This window comes from Coenobita brevimanus, chromosome 71 (assembly GCF_032717465.1).
Source record: "Coenobita brevimanus isolate Jiangsu-jjx chromosome 71, ASM3271746v2, whole genome shotgun sequence".
NCBI lineage: Eukaryota > Metazoa > Arthropoda > Malacostraca > Decapoda > Coenobitidae > Coenobita > Coenobita brevimanus.
In genome coordinates this window covers 34,555,075-34,575,739 of record NC_137024.1, presented here as the reverse complement: position 1 = coordinate 34,575,739, position 20,665 = coordinate 34,555,075, and the positions used below count along the sequence as shown (strand labels likewise).

Genomic DNA, 20,665 nt, shown 5'->3' with positions numbered 1-20,665 from the left:
GGACCATTTATATTATCAGATAAATATGTTCAGCTTTGAAAAAACCTGTGATAGTTTGAGATGGAGGGCTATATGAGTGAAGGGTGTATGAGTTAAAGGGAGGACAGTAAGATGGGAGAGAAGAGGGAGATGTGGATGCAGTTTGTTTGTGGTCTGGCAATATGGGATCAAGGTGTCTGGCTGTACAGTATATAGATTTTTTTTTTTCCCCACTGCCAGGCAGTTCCATATGTATGGTAATAGATATATAGATATTTTCTTTGTTACCATTGCCAGATAGTAAAAATCATCTTGAGGGAGACCATTAGCTCTTCATATAAATCTTTCTATCAGCAGATGCTTTACCCCAAGGAGATAACCATGAACAGTTTACATCCACATTGTCCTCTCTCCTGTCATCTGGCTCCCATCTCCATCCCACATCATTCACTCATATATTGTGCTTTGCTACCCTGCCCCACTACCTCATCCTTGATCACTTTCTTGACCATTTTCCATCTACTTTACTTGCATACTCTGTGCCAGTAAATCTCATAATCTCCATTTGCTTCATATGGCCAAACCATATCAGTCCACTCCTCCTAACAGTCAGCAGCATATCCACATCAGCATTAGGTTTCCAAACTCTTGCATTTGTAATACTAAAGAGATTAATGCCTTTTGTCATATTACAGTACCTCATATTAAAGAAAAGTCACTGCATGACTGTGCATGCTTAGTTTGAAAGGACACTTTTTCAGGTAGCTATGTTAATGCCAAGGAGGCTATGTTTTTTATCTGTTTGCCTATCTTGTGTGTTAGCAACATTTATGGAAGCCTATTGGCTGGCATTGAACAAATTTGGAATAGTAACTGAGGATTGTCAGAGAAAGGATTAACTAAATTTAGGTACAAAAATTGTCAGGAGGATGATGTTGCTGCTTAGCTGAATGTATGTGCAGGCTGAATACTCCTGTGTACTAGGTCTGTCCAAAAAGAAACTGAACTTTTTAAATAGCGCACCAATTAGCTGGCATAGCGTGATCGTAATGAGAGCGCTGTGTAGCAGCGACTTTGAGCTTTAATCTGACACTAGCCATATGACTCCATGTCACTTAGTCATCAAGTTACACATGCTAGAGTGTATATGTGTTTAATGCATTTGGCGATTTATTGCAAGTTGAACACTGAAGGATCTTGAAGAGAGGTGTTTGTGTGAAATTCTGTTTTAAATTGGGAAATACTTTTACTGAGACTTTTCAGATGTTGCAACAGGCTTATGAGAAGAATGGTTTGAGCCATATGCAATGTCACAAATGGTTCCAGCAGTTCAAATGAGGAAGAACATCCACCGAAGACGATCCCAAATCTGGATGATCTTCCACGTCATGGGACGACGATCACGTTGAGAAAGTGTGCTGCGATGTGTGAAAATCGTTGCTTGACTGTCTGTGAAGTTTTTGAAGAAGTAGGCATCTGTAAAAGTTTGTTCCACATGATTTTAATAAAAAAACTGCAGATGCATCGTTTTGCCCCAAAATTTGTGCCGCATCTGCTGGCAGATGGGCAAAAAGAGAATCATGTCACAGTCAGTCAAGAGCTGTTTGATTATTTGATTGCTAATGAAAACTTCCTGAAAAATGTCACAACAGGTGATGAAACGTGGATGTACAGCTATGAAGTCGAAACAAAAAGGCAGTTGTCTCAGTGGGTTGGATCGTCGTCACCATGACCAAAGAAAGAAAGTATGTCAGAATCGCTGAAATGTGAGGATGATATTGTCTTTTTTTATCATTATTATTACAGTACAATCCCCGCTATCCGGTATCCAGACAAACGGAATATAGCTGTGTGCCAATTTGAATGGACCGCCAAACCGCCGTTTTATCGTGTCACACGAGGCTTGGTGACGTCGGACTAAGCGAGGTGAAGGCATTTCTGGCTAATGTAAATCCCTAGTAAATCCTCTTAACCAGCCCTCCTCTTCCCTCTTTCCCCTACTTGAATTCAGTCATCCTCCACACCCTCCAGAATTTCCACAAATCACCAGTTTGCTTTTTACCACCAGACAGTAAACAAGCTCTCTTGCTGTTGTGTTGCTCTGATGAACGGTAATTTCAACACTCCAAAATGCCTAAAGAGCAAACTAAACATAAGCGTGTCATGCTTACCTCGAAACAGAAGCTGGACATATGCAATAGACTTGAAAATGGCGAACACTGATGGCTGAATATAATGTAGGACATTCAACGATTTATGATATCAAGGCCTAAGCATCCAAGCTCAATGAATTTTTCATGGAAAGCGAGACAAGTAAGTCCATTGAAAAAAGGCATACTCTTCAGCGTTCGAGTGGTTTTGCTTAGAAAGATCTAGGGGAGCACCTATTTCTGGTCCTCTTATACAAGAAAAAGCAAGAGAGTTTCGCAGTAAAATGAATATAGAAGTCAAGTGTGATTTCAGTATTGGATGGTTAAATCGTTTCAAAGACAGGCATGGAATTTGTAAACCAAACATCTCGGGAGAGAGCACATCAGCAAACAGCAAACGCCAGTGTTTTTCTTCCTAACGGACCGACTCTAACTTGCACCACATAAATTCATCTTAGAACGCATGTGTGCTGGCAGAGATGAAAAAAAAAAAATGTTAATAGGAATGAAGGTTTACTTTGTTGGAAGAAAAAATAATAATATGCTTGCACTTCATATGTACATCATGTATTTTATTTTGTGCAAAACAGCTGATTGGCGACGGGTGAAGGGTGGAATGGTGGAGGTCAGTCGGGGCCGGGACCGTAAACAAAGCTTGTGGGGGCACAGGAGTCGTGATAATTCTACAGTGCAGTCTTAACATTAGTTCACCTATAAATGTTCAAGATTTTATTTCTTTATTTTTCCACTTTTATGAGTACAGTACATACAACGAATACTTCGGTAGTTAACAGAATGGTGCAAAATACTGTAGATGAGTGGCGGAATGGTGGCGGTCAGTCAGGGCCGGGACCGTAAACATAGGTCATGTGGGGACACAGGTGTCGTGATAATTCACCAATAAATATTCAGGATTTTATTTCTTTAGTTTTTCATTTTTATGAGTACAGTACATACAACAAATTATTTAGTAGTTATGAGAATGGACTTGAGCATTTTGCAGTACTGCAAGGCACTGCATGCACGTGCATTATGACCATGGTTTGTGTTTACGAGGCAATTTTTCAGGTGGAATCTCTTAGTTTGGCCCCGAATGTGAGTGGTGAGTACCAGAATTGTATTTACTGCTGTGATAATTGTCGCCTTTGTATAGATTTGAATATCAGAACTACAGGAAAAATCTGTAACCGAGAAGGTAAATTCCCCGAGCCGCCCGGTTAACTGGGATTGTACTGTATTATGATTAGTGGTAGGTGGGGGCACTCACCGTCCACTCACTCGATGTAGCGCCGCCCTCAGGTGCTCGCCCTTTTCTTTCTTCCTCCTTTCCTTCCTTTTCTGTCTATCTTTCTTTCATTCTTTTTTCTTCCTTCTGTCTACTGTGACCGTACACTGAGTGGCAAGTCAAATGGTTTCCTGTACATCAGGGAACCATTTACTACACAGGGTGGTGACAATATAACTAAATTATGGTGCCTGGTGGTGTAGTGGGTAATTAAGGCACTCCAGTCAGATTGAGACAGTGCATGTTTATATCCAAGGGGTGGTTGGGGTTTATTGCTCACGTAATGCCATTCAAGGATGAGTAAGACTGATCACTTTCATCTTAAATGTCAGGACCAACTTGCCTAGCCCCAGGCCGCTATGCTCCTCTTGAGGTGATTTATTATTATTATTATTATTACTGTACTATTATTATTATTATTATTATTTGGTACCATCCACTCACCATCCACTCACTCGATGTAGTGTTGCTGTCGGATGTCTGCCCTTTCCTCTCCTCCATCCTTCTTTCCTTCCATCCTCTTCTGTCTTCCTTTACTTCATTCTTTCCTTGTCCTTCTGCCTATGGGTAACTTTACACTTCCTCTTCTGTCTTTCTTTCCTTCATTCTTTCCTCTTCCTTCTGCCTGTGGGTGACTCTACACTGAGTGACAAGCCAAATGATTTCCTGTACACCAGGAAACCATTTACTACGCTGGGTGGTAACCATATAACCAAATTTTGGCCCCTGGTGGTTTAGTGAGTAATTATTGCGCTCCAATCGGATTGAGCCGGTGAAGGTTTATATCCAAGGGGTGGTTGGGGTTGATTGCTCATGTAATGCCACTCAGGGATGAGTGAGGCTGGTCACTCTCATCTTAAATGTCGGGACCAACTGCCTAGCCCCGGGCTCCTTTGCTCCTCATGGGGCTATGTAGGATTGGATGATGGATGGATGAATGGATTATTTGGTGGTAGGTGGGGCGCTCACCATCCACTCACTCGATGTAGAGCTGCTCTCGGATGTTTGCTCTTTCCTCTCCTCCATCCTTTCTTCCTTCCATCCTCTTCTGTCTTTCTTTCCTTCATTCTTTTGCTTGTCCTTCATTCTTTTGCTTGTCCTTCTGCCTATGAGTGACTTTCTGCTCCATCTTCTGTCTTTCTTTCCTTCATTCTCTCCTCTTCCTTCTGCCTGTGGGTGACTCTGCACTGAGTGACAAGCCAAATGGTTTCCTAGTACAGTAAATTGTTTCCTGTACTCCAGGAAACCATTTACTATGCTGGGTGGTAACCATATAGCCAGATTTTGGCACCTGGTGGTTTAGTGGGTAATTAAGGCACTCCTGTCGGATTGAGCTGGTGAAGGTTTATATCCAAGGGGTGGTTGGGGTTTATTGCTCACCTAATGCCACTCAGGGATGAGTGAGGCTGGTCATTCTCATCTTAAGTGTCAGGACCAACATACCCAGCCCCAGGCTCCTACGCTGCTCTTGGGGCAACGTAGGATTGGATGATGGATGGATTATTATTATTATTATGATTATTATTATTATTATGATAATTATTATTATTATTATTATTAAGGGTGATGTCCATTGTGAGTTAGTTTCATGTGGTCAGACAGTCAGTAAAGAGTTTTACTTTGACCTCTTGAAGCATTTGAGGGAGGCAGTGTGAAGGAAGTGGCCTGAGGCGTGGACAAACAAATCTTGGGTGCTGCACCATGACAGTGCACCTGCTCACGCGTCGCTCATTATCCATGACATTTTGGTGAAGTACGAGATGGCTATTGTCGCCCAGCCGCCCTACTCTTTGGATTTGGCACCTGTGGATTTCATATTATTCCCAAAGTTGAATGGTCGCTGGGTTCAGACCTCGATGACCAAGTGATTTGGCACGATGTGGCCTTACTCACGGCATGCAACTCTGAGGTTGTCATTATCGTACCCTGGCAACCTACCATGTAAAAAGTGTGTCCAATTTCGTATCATATTATACACGAATCATATTAGTATGCACAAATATATTACACACGAATATTATTATACATGAACATATTATACACAAATCACATGCGTCTCATATTATACACACTGTCAGATGCACTTTTGAATGGTAGGTTTCCAGGGTACGATAATAACAACCTCAGCCATGGCTCAGTGAGTTAGAGCGCTCCGCTCTGACCGAAGGGTCGGAGGATCGAATCCACCCAAGGGTCATTGGTAGACATCAGGAAGGGCATCCGGTCATAAAATGCTACACGCTCCTGTCCAAAAGTCCTCTACCCAGAGGCAACGCCTTAGCCCTTCGGGGATACCTGGCGTAAAACCAAATTATTTTTTATTTTATATAGTTGCGCGCCGCAACTATAGTGTTAGACTAAAGCGCAAAGCCACTATTACACAGCGCTACTGTTGTGATTACGTCATCCTGGCAAGTTGGTGTTCTATTTAAAAAGTTTGTTTTCTTTTTGGACAGGACTCATATTGTGTCTTTTTAAGAGTTAAGAACTGGTGTAGGATTTTGACTAATTATGGATTGCTTTTGCTTATAGATGATGATCATTATGGGAGTCATCGGTGTCATCGTCCTAATCATTATTATTGGTAAGTATATTCACTGAGTAAACTGTGTTTGTTCTCATTTTGTTTGGGAGTGTTTGTGTGATTATGTACGGAGAGGGAATGTAATGTTTGGTAACAGAACCCATAACCCCTTCAATCTTAGTTATCTCATTGTTGTTATACTCTTGCTGTCCACAGATGATTTTATTTGACTCAGAATAGACTTGAATTAACTGGGTTAGATGTAACAATCATTAAACCCATCAATACGAAGTGTTTCACTGATGTTAGGTAAAAACGTCTGAAGGTGGCAGAAATTAAGCTAATAGGTCGCTAGATTGAAGGGGTCAGTGGCTATATTCTTGACCTCTTGCACCTAGAGATGTCTTTTTTGTTTTATTCTTGTTGACTTTTGACAGATTTATTTGGATTAGGATAGACTACAAACTGGTAGCGTTGGATATAATCTTAATAAACTCCTTCAATGTAAGATGCCTTTTCAAGATTGAATGTTATTACTGTATCTGGTAATAGCAAGAATAAACTGGAAAAGACATCTCATGGATTTGAGTTTAATTTAATTTTTTATTTATTATATATATATTTTGTATGGCAGTTCCTGAATCAGCCGAGAAAGATAGATCATGCCTGATTTCTCATTGTTACACCTGACTGCACTTTATAATGTGGGATGCAGGCTGATCAGATCTAACAATCATAGGCATCCCATGAATAATAGTAATTGGGGTGTGCTGTCCGCTTTGCAATTTAAGTTTCAGCCCGTTCAGTCAAGTGATGTATTTTACATTTTATTCTTGTTATCTCCAGGTGATGTTATCCTGTTTTTGAGAGATTATTTGAGCAGGAGGGGTTGGATGTGTTTCATTAACTCCTTCAGTAAGAAATGTCTTTCTTCAGTAGTCGTCTGGAGGTAGCAAGAATAAACCAAGCTGATATATCAGTCAGGTGAAGCAGTTAAGAGTATGACCATAATATTTTTCTGATTTTTATGGAATAGCAAGATTCAAATGGTGTTCCTCTACCCCCCCTCCCTCTCCTCTTTCCCCCCCCCCCCCAGGGTCATGGTTCATCTCAGTGATTCATAAACAGGCAGGCATATGATCTGTGCTCAGTTCTGATGTAATTGAACCCCTGGTATGATGATGTCAGTGTTTTGTATTGTTCGTATGACTGCCAGATGATTTTATTCAGCTATAAGGAAGCCTGTCATTGTGAAAAGGGTAGAAACACTTCCCATTTACCTGTTAACTATAACAGTGAGAGATCCTCTTGCAGCTAAGTAAGTCTCCATATGCTGACAAGAATTAATTGCAAAAGAGTGTCATCGTATTGAGCATTTTAACATTTGTACAGTATTGAATTCCTCATCAGGATCATTCCCATTCCCCGCTAATAATTCCTTACTCATCTGGGCTCCCCAAAACATGAAAATGATTTGCAACAGCATCATCCTAACCATCTTTCCTTCTTGAATATTACAATACTGCTTCATTACACAAGATCCCATTAGATTCAGACAGTGTTCAGAACTGTGCAGGAAGCCTTGAAAAGAGCTGCATCAAAAAAAAATACAAGTTATTGTATTCCTTAATTAGAATAAAAGTATTATACCATTTAATAATGAATAGTGCTGACTTCAGAGAAAACCTTGAGCTCACACTGGAAGCTCATACTACAAGTAACTTTTGTACTGTGCCATAAGGTGGTGGTGTTCAAAAGGTCATGTATTATAGGCATACTTTTTAAATGCAGCACATTGCTGATATATATATATATATATATATATATATATATATTAGTTTCATAACTTCATCATCAGGTTTTACTGTTATGATGATTGGCAGGTATAAGACTGAGTGCCTTGTATGAATGACTTTATTTACGGATTACCTTTGCTCTTATTACAGTCATTACAGGCACCAGCGTATGTAATAATGGGTGCAAAGATATGTGTATTTTTTTTTTTTCTCCTAAATCCTAAGTTGGGTCAGTAGGAGTCATCAGTAGGGTTTGATGGCAATTTCCTAAGTTATTTCTCATCACTCCATAATACATCATTATCATCCTACAGTTGTGCTACTAATGCTTACTTGAGTTTCTGACAAGCCATGTTTTGCCATATATTTTTGGTGTTGGAGTCAGAGCTTCACACAGTATCCCAGAACCCCCCTACTCAACAGAGCCATGCAGAGGGCATTGCTCATTTAACAGTGCAGTATTCACATTATAAACTTATGAAGTTTTTTCCAAAATTTTACAAATTTACCAACCCTATTGAAAGCACGTAAAGTAATGGGAGAGCAATTCTAAACAGATACCGGTATTAAAATATTATTGATAACTTGATTGCCCTCTGTAGTCTTTGGCATGCAGGTATTGTATCACTGAACTCTTAACGTACATTTAACTCTTAACGTACATTATGAGTGTGGATATAATGTATTTACTGTGTGTTGGTAGAATGTGTAAGTATGCTGTTTATTGTATGGTGATACTTATATAGTAGTTTCAGTATCAAGGAGTCTTTGTAAAACAAAAACAAAAACACACACTTTATACAGGACATAGGTAAGCATATTGTTTGACTCCTTTTTGCAGAATGGTTTGGGAAGATCTGATTAACAGTGGCTGCTTGCTGATGCGTGTGCTTTAGCTATGTGCATGACTATGAGAAACACGTATGATTAAGCATTTTACTAACTGCAGTTTGTGTGAGTTCACTGAATAATCTAATGCAAGTTTCATCTCTTATGATAGGAAATTTCCAGGATTTGTAGACTGTGTCCCTTCACTAATGCAGATTCATAATGCTAGACCTAGAAATACACAAAATAGTAATGCATATCTGACTTTATCATAACATGGCACTTAAGCATTCCATAAAATCTGTGAACTTCGGACTTGTTTTTGTTATAATAAGAATAAAGATATCCTTAATTCCGTTGAATTTTAGTCAAAACATGCACCGGGACAGGCAGTGAAAGCCATAAAAAAAAGTCAAGACGTCCTGACCAAAGTCAGAGTAGCTCACAAAGGTATTTTAACTTCTTGACTTTCATTTTGTATACAAACCAGGGGAAATGAATGAAAACATATCACAAGAACATGACAAGTGTATTGCACTGAACAATACAGTAATTAAAGAGTGCTGTAACAGTTATGAAATGTGGTGGTGACACTATTGCTGGGCATTGAAATTTCAGTCAAGTTGTTCATGCAGAATATCTCTTTAGCAACCCAGAGTCATTGGCCACCTCGTTAGGGATTATGGCGTCTGGCAGTGGATAGATAGATAGATCATCATCATCATCATCATCATCATCATCATCATCATCATCATCATCCAGTCCTCTTTTTTTCACGGGGGGATGAGGTGAGGTAGAGTCGAGAGAATCTTTGGGGAAAAAAAAAAATAGAAAAAGAAAATACGAAACTAACCAAAGCCGGCCCAGTTGAATGGGCCACACATTTATTCACCATTGAGACCCCCAGAATCCAGACTCCACCTCACAGGCATAAACACTCTATCAGTTGGTCATTTGTACTACTGTCACGTCATTGGAAACTAACAAGGATGCCAAATACTCGTCATTCACTCCTTCATACAAAATTCTTTCAACCAGCTCAGTCTGCTGTCTTTCTGGCAGCTACCATCACCACCTGCTAATAAACCCAAGTTGGCATAGCATACTATATTATGTGTCATCAGAAATGAGTACTGTAATGTGAATGAGCAGCTGAATGATGATGACCTTTTTTCTTTACTTTCTATGTCCACCTAGTCTTATACAGTAAAGTCCTGGATATCCAGTATCCAGATAACCAGGATTATCAGACAACCGGGAAATTCATGGACTGGTATAAATATAAAGAAACATATACTGCAACTGTGTACCACTTTGAATGCCTGCCCATGCATGGGATAGTCACGTGTTGCGTGAGACTGGGTGAAGTTGGGCAGTAAGTGAAGGCATTTGTGGTCAAGGTCATTTCCTAGTTAATCCCCCTCCCAGGCCTCCTCCTCCCTCTTTCCCTCCTCTGATTCAGTCACCTTTCGTACCTCCCCCACCCCCTCCACATACACAAAGAAAAAAAAGTGCTTACCACTGCCAGTCAGTAAACAAGTACTCCAGCCGTTGTGTTTTCATGTCACGATAGAGTGATTTTTACATTCTGTGATGCCTGAAGTGCAAACTAATCTTAAGTGCTTTGTGCTTACACTGAGAAAGAGGGTGGACATGCAGTAGACTTGAAAATGGTGAACATTGAAAAACACTGGTAACAGAATTTATCATAAGAAATTCTACAATTTATGAAATCAAGTCCCAGGGACCCAGGAATTTTTTGTGAAAGGCAAGATGAGTGAATCTATTGAGAAAGGGCTTACTCCTCATTGGCTGAAAGTGTGTGTTACTGGTACGGTTGTCAACCTAACGAACCAAACCCAACTACCCTCGAACTTGCAGTATCTTACAGTACCTTGGCAAGTTCATTGTTAAATATTGTTCATTATTTAATTCATAAAAACATGAAAAAATAAAGCAAAGAAATAAATCTTGAGCATTTATTGGTGAACTGATGATTAGGGAAGAAGTGTTGTACATTAGAATTATCATGACTCCCCTGCTCACAGTTGTGTATACTGCAGCAGCTTGCCAGTTCTTCCTCACCCAACTACTATCACGCCAACGCTCACTCACCACAGTTGTTTTTTAGATGACAAAATAAATATGTACAAATTGCAAGCACAGTAATTTTATCCAACAAAATAAACCCTTATTTCTATCAGTTAGATTTTATCTTCTCTGCCAGTGCAAATGCTTTCTGAAGTGAATTTATAAATAATCTTAGAATGCATTTGCACTGGCAGAGAAGATAAAATCTGGATGTTAGAAATGAGTACTAGTTCTGTTGGATGAAAGTACTCCACTGTGCTTGTAATTCATACATACAGTAATCCTGCATATTTCGCGGTAGTTACGTTCTTGTAACCCCCGCGAAAATTTAAATTCGCGAATACTCTATTAACAATTGAATCTTGCACTTGTGTCCACCATGCTCCCCTTCACACAGTCCATATCCATACTGATTGCGAGACAATTCGCCGTCAGACAATTCCCCGTCAAAACATGGACGATTCCCCTTCAGAACAATTCGCACCCTGGACGATTCCCCGCCATTTTATAAATATACTAATCAGTACTTTTATAAATATACGTATTATTAATTAATCAATACTTTAATAACTATATTTCAGGGGGATCCAGCAAAGTCTATGTTCAGTAGCGTAGGTTCTGGATATTATTTATTAGTTGCACCTTTAGTCAATAATTAACTTGTTTCTTCCTCGCTGTAGTCGCCTTTGAATTATATTCTAGCGTCACCCATAGCTACCTTCATTAATGAAGGCGAATTATCTTGTGTTTGTTGTGACTGCGAATTGTCCCGAAACCTCCATACTCATCCCGAAATACCTTCTTACAAGATTGAAAGCACATACTCCATTATGAAGGAAAAACGTAAACACCGTACTGTAATACACAATTATATACACATTTATTCACAAAACAGTACAAAATAAAAAGATGCATTAACTGGTGATAGCAAACACTCGCATGGTCGCTTCTTAGCTTGTCCAGTAACACAATTTTCTCTGCTAAGGTCATAACTTTTCTTGATCGTTTTGTCACTTTGGAGTTCTTACTAATTGTATTATTAGCCTTTGGTGAGGCTGGCTTACGTCCTGGGGCCATGTGGAAAGCAAGTGGGAGGCAAGAGGCTCGTATCATAATGCGGTTACAAGAACACCAGACATGTGAGGCTGTCAGGCGTGGACTGAGGAATGCGGGGCAGAGAGCAGTGTTGCCATACCCAAACAACGAAATTATGCTAGGGCAGTGAAAAAATTATGCTAGATTGAGCAAATTTGTTCCAGGTAAAAAATGAATTATGCTAACTTGAAGCTAAATGATAAAATTCTATACATATTCATGCTACATATTGATTATGTATTGTTTACTATGAAAATATTAAAATAAACCTACATACAGTAAGAGGGTAAATATCGGTTTTCTGCCCATACTGCTTTTTCCCACGAAACTTACGTTTTTCTGATGGATTTTGATGTGATTCATTCGATTTTGAGCATCATTTCCGTCGGAAATAACCAGGTTTTGAGATATGACCCCCCCCCATCCCCCTGCAACAATGGGGGATCTTTGGGGAATCGGGGGTTATAGGGAGGGGGGGAAACAGAAAATGGTCATTTCCGACTGAAATGAAGCTGAAAATCGAATGAATCATACCAAAATCCATCGGAAAAACCTAGGTTTCATGGGTAAAATACAAAGCTCAAACTTATCCTAACCAAACCTTACCGAACCAAACCGAACCTAACCTAACCTAATCCAACCTAACCTAACCTAACCTAATCCAACCCAACCAAGCCCAAACTGAAAGTAACCAACTATTCAAACTTTACATCTTACCTTATTCGTCTCTCTCTCTCTCTCTCTCTCTCTCTCTCTCTCTGATTTGTAGCTTTTATAAAATTATTCCAAAAATATTCCATTCCATTCTAAATTATGCTAGAATGATGCTAAAACTTCTAATATGCTAAAAAATATTCCAGACTCGAAAATTTTATCAAAATTATGCTAAAAGAATAAAATTACGCTAGATATGGTAACACTGGCAGAGGGGCCACGGGAAAGGGACAGAGGGTGGCGTGAGTTTACCGCGCTACAATTGGAAGTTGCGGGAATTTCAAATTTTTTGTTTTCTGTATATTCAAAGATATTTTAGTTGAACTTATTAATGCTAAGAAAATCCGCGAGAGGGCAAAACCGTAGACAAAAAATCCGCAAAAAATGCGGGATTACTGTATTTATCATCTAAAAAACATCTGCGGCGAGTGAGAGGTGGAGTTATGGCGGTCAGGTGAGGAAGAATGGGTGAGCTGTGGCTGTATACACAGCTGTGAGCAAGGGAGTTGTGATAATTCTACTGTACAAAACTTCTTTCCAAATCATCAGTTCACCAATAAACGCTCAAGATTTATTTCTTTATTATATTTTTCCATGTTTTATCAATGAAATAATGACTAATATTTAACAAAGCAGATGTGTGCATTTTGCACTACTGCAAGCACTGCAGTTGCATGTGTTGTGTTTATAGAGGGTATTTAGAGTAAGTTAATGTTTCAAATGGAATCAGTTGATGGGGCCCTGGGTACGAGTGGTATTGCACTGTACATACTGTACTTCTGTCTGTTTATTGCCAGATGCCGTAATCCCATAAGGGGTGGCCACAAACAGATCATCTCCATGTCGCCTTGTCCCCTGTCAGTTCACTGCCCTCCTCCCAGCTCACACTTCCCTGTCTCATCTCAGCTCCATCCCTTCATCATCCTCAGCCTCCCCCTCCCTCTCCCCCCCTCCACCTCACTTGCGTACAGTCTCTTCGTTAGTCTCTTGCTCTCCATCCTCTCCGCGTGGCCAAACCATCTCAGTGTATTCCTTCTGATGCTTACTCACATCTACATCCTCACCACAGTGCTCCTTCACTCCCTCATTTGTCAATCTGTCTCTCCTTGTAACTCCACATGCTCCTTTTAGGTAACTCATTTCCACTGCTCTCACTCTTGACTTGTGTCCTACCAATAAGGTCCAAGTTTCACTTCCATATAGTAGAGTAGGCATCACAGTACTGTCATCTAGTGGCTTCCCCCCCCCCCCCATGCTCACTTCCCTATTTCTTATCACTGCGTCCATGCTCTCTTCCATGTTTTTTATAACTGCTTTCAAAGAACCTGCAACTTTTCTTCTTTGTTGTACTCTTTTAAGCACTTCATCATCCAAACTTCCATCCTTACTCATCACACTACCCAAGTACCTGTACTTACCTTCCATTTCCTCATCATCCAGTCTCACTCTACATTCAGTGTCTTCTTATCTCTCGAAGACCATTACTTTACTGTTTCCTACATTCACCTTTAGATTCCATTTCTCACACACACTCCCAAACTCATTCACCAAGCCTTGCAATTCCCCTTCGTCTTCACTTGACAATTCAGTATCATCTGCAAACAGTACAGGAAGTTTCCAAATGTTGCCCTCTCTCATTAGGGCCACTCCAGTGTCCACTGCCCTACCTTGTATCTCTTTTATCACCACATCCATATACAGATTGAACCACCATGGAGACATGACACATCCCTGTTTCAGTTCAACATTCAAATTGAAAAATTCACTTAGTTCACTATCCACACAGACTGCAGCCTTAGCACCCTCGTACATACTCATCACAGCATTCAAAAACTTCCCATTTACCCCCCATATTCTTAGTATTTTCCACATTCCTTGTCTGTCCACCCTGTCATGTGCTTTCTCCAAATCCGTGAAGGCCACATACAACTTCTTGAAGGCCAGATACAACTTCTTTCCCCATTTCTAAAAACATTTCCACTTACCTAAGAATGAATTGCTGATCTACACAACCTCTTCCCTTCCTAAAACCTCTCTGTTCTTCTCCAAGTAATTCCTCTGTTATTTCCCTAACTCTGTCAATAAGTATCCTGCCATATACTTTTCCTATTACACTCAGAAGGCAAATGCCCGTATGATTACCACATACTTCTTTTTCCCCTTTTTCTTTGTATAAGGAATAATTATACCTGACTTCCAGTTGTCTAGGAATGTAGCTTCCTCCCAGGCCAATCTGCAGATCTTCCAAATCCATTCTACTGTAATCTCTCCCCCATACTTCAGCATTTCACCATACACACCATCAATTCCTGGGGCTTACCCCATTTTGACACTCGTCATTGCTTCCACTGATTCCATCCTACTGATCTCTTCCTCTCTTCTCACTTCCCTCCTTCTCCCAGCCATTCCCCAGCCACTTAGACTCACATTACGTGCATTCTCTGTGTTTAACAGTTCCTTAAAGTGTTCTCTCCATCTGCTCACTTTTTCTCCCATCTCCACTATTAGTCTATCATTTTTATCTTTCACTCCCCTACTAACATCTTTATCACCCTGTCTAATGCTCTTTACCTCTTTCCAGAATATTTTCTTAAATTCCCTCCACATTATGCTAAAATACCTTCCAAATTTCACATCCATTCTCTTCTTACTCTCTCTCAATAATCTTTTCAGCTCACTCTTCTCTGCATATAACTCTCTCTTCAGTGTCTTTACTTCCTCCATGCCTCTGCTTTCTGTCCACTCACTGTATGCTTTCTTCTTTTGTGCCACAGCTTGTCTTCCCTTTTCATTCCACCATGATGTTCCTTGCACCCTCTTCCATCTTCACTTCACCCCACACACCATCTCACATCCTGCACAGATTTCTTCTGTGAATATCATGTACACACCTTCCACCTCCCCCATCTGCTCCAAATCATATTTACCCAGTCGCTTCTCCACTTCTCCCTTATATTCTGCCTTTTTTCCTATCCTCTTGCAACCTTTCTATTCTCTTTGTATGGACTACATCCTCCTGTCTTTCCCTCGTTCTGTTCCTACATTGCACTTGAACCTTGATGTTCACCACCACCAATTGGTGGTCAGAAAGTTCACTTCCCCATCCTCTTTATGCTCTTGCATCCATTACATACCTTCTCATTCCGTCATCTACACACACATAATCAGTCATTGCCTTTCGTTCATTCAGTTCACCACCCACCTTTCTCATCATTCTTCGCGTATACCTGTGGATAATTTTTTGCCTAAAGAGGGTATTGGCTATCACCAACCCCCTCTCCGCACAAATGTCCACTAGAGCACTGCCATTTTCATCCACTTGTGCAGGCACTTCCCACTCATAACCTTCTTCATACACCTTCACATTCCCTACTCTTCCATTTATGTCATCAGTCATAAACACTCTCTCATTCCTTTCAAACTTTTCCATGCATGCTTCCACTTGTGTCCAGAACTCATCTTTCACTTTACTTACACGATCTTGCTTTGGCACGTGTGCACACAGTTGCCCACATCTGTAATCATACTATCAGTCTTGCCCACGCGGTCTGTGAACCAACTGATCCATACTCTCTTATATTTTCCATTCATCTCTTGCACACAACAACACATCCTCCCTCTTTTACCCTATCATTCTCACCTACTCTCATGTGTATGCCCCATCCATACTCCCACTCTATCACACACTCTCCATGACATTTAGTGTCAGTTACTCTACGTACAGTATGTCCACTTTTGCTCGCACAAGCACCTGGAGAGTCTCTCTATCTTTCACTTCATCATTTGCACCCTTTATATTCCATGTTGCAATCCATACCACGTCACCTGTTGGTCAGTCCTGGTCTGAGACTTCTTATTTGTGTTTTACTTGTTTTCTGGGGAGTGGCACTAACCCTCTGCCAACCCACTTGGTGACAAGTAAGGAACACAATGTTGGTTGGCTATAAGGTTACCACCCAACATATGAAATGATTCCCGGTTTACAGGAAGTCATTTGGCTTGCCACTTATTGTAGAGTTAGCCTGAAATAGCATACTGCTACACTAAGTGGGTGGGTGAGAGGCACTGCCACTAACCACAAATATATGTACTGTATATAACTTAAGTGATATAGCTTATATATATATATATTCACAGTAGGTAGATAGATAGATAGATTATATAGATAGATGATAGATAGATAGATAGATTATATATATATAGATGATAGATAGATAGATAGATTTTATATATATATATATATCATCATCATCATCATCATCATCATCATTCGTTTGGGATACATGGCATCTGGCAATGAATGAATGAATGAATCATCATCATTATCATCAGCCGTTTGAGTATCCACTGCAGGACCTGCCTATCCCGACCGAAGTCGGGACGATACAGCCAATGTATCTCTACCAAGTGGCTTAGGCTGTCTGGTAGAGATTGTATGTAGGGTGAGAAGTGCTTGTCAGTGTAACTGTAGTGTTGGAGTGGCTTTGGATGTGTGTGTAGTCTGTGAACCAAGTGTAATCTGCCCACACAAGCCAACTGGGTGCAAGCATACTTTAAAGTAAGCGACACTGGTTCAACCACAGCACCCCTCGTGTCCGCCAATGCATTACGTGACTGGTTGAACACTCCCAAAGTTTATTGCCCTGGCGGGGCGCGAACCCTGGTTCACCCGTGTACGAAACGCACACTCTACCACTGTACCACAGAGGCTCATATATATATATATATATATATAAATAGCAGAACAGAGGAAGGGTATATATCAGATATCCAGGAAGAATCGGTAACTGGGAAGGTAAATTCCCCTAACTTCCTGGTTATCTGGGATTGTACTGTATTTTGAAGGTCCTGGAATGTAAATTCTACATTATGATAGAAACTTATAATTGGACTCAGTTTTTATTAACATGCAGTGTTGGTGGTTCACATTAACTGCTTTAGTGGAGGGACCATTTTACATCTCTTTACTGTTATGTAGTCTTGTGACCCCCAGCCTTAGGTTAGGATTTTACAGTGATAAGAACACACTATTATTTAAACTTTGTGCCTAATTGGGTCTGACCGCCTGATGTTGCATCTTCAAATAATTTTCTTCTCTAAGGATGGTAAACTGTATTTTGATGCAAGGTTGGGGATGCTATTCATCTGTTCAGACTTACATATTGTTTTATTACAGATTCATTTTTTTCATCAGAGTGAATTCCTGGAGGAAAGATGGTACCGTTTAGATAGTAAACTCACATAGGTTAACATGCACACCTTTCTTTTTATAGTAATGGAAATTGTTCCAGCATTCGTTACTGTATTCTAAGTATCAGCTTAAGCTACCATACATATTCCAAGGAACTAACTGTAGATTATAGATATTAATTTCAGTTATATTTTTTGTTCAACCTAGTGACAGTGGTAGTTATGGTCTACCCTCCATAAGCTCACAACACCTCCCATACCGTGCCAGAGCCCAGGCTCCTTCATATTGATAAGAACACCTAAGTGAGATGTTGTTAAATCCTCTGCAGTGCAGTGTGGCCTTCCTGGGGTATTGTGTGATGGTCTGAGTGCCTATACTTTCAGCTTTAATACTGGTGTTGGTCTTTACAATCTTTTTAGTTGTGTGGGTTGGATTGGTTTTAACCCATTCTGCCCAGGGAAGTCTTTTTCATTTTGATCTTGCCATCTCCCAAAGCTTTAATTTGGATTAGGATTGACTCTTTGAACTGAAATGGTTAAATACAGTCTTAAATAAACCTTTCAGTGCATGAAGCCTTTTCTAAGTTGAACAGAATCACCAGGTGATGGCAGGAATAAGATAAAAGGACATCACCTGGACACAGTGGGTTAATTTACATGCTATTATTTTCCTATTGAAATGAAATGGAGTCTAACCCCAAGTTTTTCTCTTATAGTTAACTTCATGTAAATCGCCGTGTATCAATGTCTTCTGTATGTGCGCTCTTGAAACAAAACTCAAGGTCAGGCTATGTATGGTGCCTTAGTATGTGTTGACGTTTCAGTGTTTGTGTTTGTTTGCGTAATAACCTTGTGTACTAACTGTTGCTCACACAGACACTCTCTCCTTCATGGAGTATTTATATTTATTTACCCTTACTCCTTTAAACAAAACCTGTAAACAAGGAGTGACCAAAACAGGTCAGTCAGTCATCCATTGCACACTATATTTTAACATGGGGTGCCTTTTACAGTCCCTATTCACACTTTCATAGTACTAGCAATTTCCTAGATAATGACCCTTATTATTCTACTCACAGGCATTTAATTGGATTGTTAACTCCATGAAGGTGAGGGATGCTTCCTCTGGTGACTATTGATGTTGGTGGTTGTAGCTCTGGTGTAGTGGTTGGTTGGCCGTAGCAGCACTTGAGAAAGCTACAGTTTATGGGTAAAGAAATGTCCTTGACTTGATGTAGTTCTGTAAATCCCTTGCCAGGAATTGCATATGTATTATACTCAAAGCATAATGTACTAGTAAAGTACAGTGTAGTTGTATTGGTACTATTATAAATTTATTTCTAAAAGAGCTCTTCCATTGTATAGTATGAAGTAAACATTCCTAGTTAGCAGCAAGAGTAGCGGGTAGCATTCCTTTCCTTCCCAACCCATGAACTTCGGCTCCCTCCCGGGTGTCTGTCTGTGTAGGGTGATCACATACCAATAGTAAACAATGAATGGCAGTTGTTGTGAGCCCTACGTGTGTAGCTGCACCAGTGCTCACAACTCCCAGCCCCATCATGCATGTTCAGTGACCGGGGAAATTGTACAACTGGTGATGGCTGGAGACAGCAGAAAGGTATTCTTGTCCTCCTTTGCTGCATTGTTTCCTCCCACATAATACTAATCTTCCTTGTTTATCTTCCTCCTTTTACTCTTCTCGTAAAAGAAACTAATCCATCTTGTCATTCTTCTCCCTTCCCCCAGTTTCCCCTTCATGATACTAATCCTTCATGTTGCTCTGTAGTGAGACCTGTGTACTGTGGTGCCTTGTGCCTTTGGCAGCTCAGTGGGCCTCACCTCTTCTCTTTCCACCTCCATCGGCGCCGTCCCGGGGTCATGTCTCACCCTGCTCTAGTTTATGTTGTCTTCAGAACTGATAAAAATTTACACCACTTTTCCTCTCCTGCCTTCTTTTTCGGTGCAAAGGGCCCTACATTCCTAAAGGAAGTGAAAACAAGACGGACAATGTAGTCAACACTAACGCTCAACCCTCAACCCTCAACTCAACTCCCACCAACATTGAATAACGCCCCTCACTCTTTCCAGTCAAGTTGGGCTTAGTCGAGGTGTAGTGAGTCACCTCTCTCTCCTCTCACCTACAGTGAGGTAACAAGATCTACAGTTCATGAGAATGGTCCGTTGGGACACAGTTTACACTATTTATAAACATTTATATTTGAGAAAGAATGCGAAGTGCCTCCATTAGAGACACAGAATGCAGATTTGAGGCTCATGCCATTGCCTCATTGTTACACAACATTAGGGGTAGCATCAGTTTTTATGCGGAGGTTGAGTGGTTGCCTGTTGCCTCTGTTTTTGAGGAATTTCAGATTTTTTAATGGCCTGACTTTCCTTATTATGCATGTTAAAACATCATTCACCGACTAGATGGGAGCTGTCGTTTTTTTTTTTCCATAGTTGAGAAGTAATGCATAAATAATGAAAGTTAGGCCATAGGCCCTACATGAGAGACACTGGTGCCAGCCTGTTTGTGCACAATGCCTGAGGATGCTTGCTTTTCTTTATTGTCAGCTGGAATGGTTTCTTTATATGCACCATGTCATGCATTTTTTCATGCACTTCTCATGCATCATATTCGCACTGAGCACCTCTACCATTATATGGGTTGCACCTTTTATACTAAGCCCTTTCAGAAATATGCAGCTAGATGAGTGGAGAATTAAGTTCAGCATACTCAAAATCAGTGATCAACAAATAAAATACACAAAGCATAAGAAATTCCTTGTGTTGTTGGCATTGAAAGTGTAGCTTTAATTTCATGTAATTCATGTTCCAGCATAAATGTCTACAAAGTACATACAGTATTTGGTGTCTGCACAGTAATTATTGTATACATTGTTAACTATAAGTGTTGGTGAGCTGTGTTTGCACAGCTCAACCTCCACTGTCTGTCTCTGCCTGGGCTGTCAGTCACATCTTATAAAGGAAAGTCTGGTTTTACTTCTGTTAA

At 40.3% G+C, this 20,665-nt stretch overlaps 1 protein-coding gene across 7 annotated transcripts in view; it reads left to right on the top strand.

Moving 5' to 3' along the window:
* Positions 1-20,665, top strand: part of nSyb (neuronal Synaptobrevin) — a 157,242-nt gene that overhangs the window by 74,463 nt on the left and 62,114 nt on the right. For 2 of the 7 annotated variants that reach the window (XR_013898594.1, XR_013898595.1), the window contains exons 5-6: positions 5,947-5,998; positions 18,369-18,434. Coding sequence is in view for 5 of the 7 variants with exons in the window: in XM_080277934.1 (XP_080134060.1) it covers positions 5,947-5,998; positions 19,621-19,721 (153 nt within the window). In the remaining 2 variants the exon portion in view is untranslated. Of the gene's footprint in view, positions 1-5,946; positions 5,999-17,860; positions 17,940-18,368; positions 18,435-18,731; positions 18,762-19,620; positions 19,795-20,665 lie in introns of those variants that run through there. The other 5 variants (XM_080277937.1, XM_080277938.1, XM_080277934.1 and 2 more) reach the window with 4 other exon arrangements.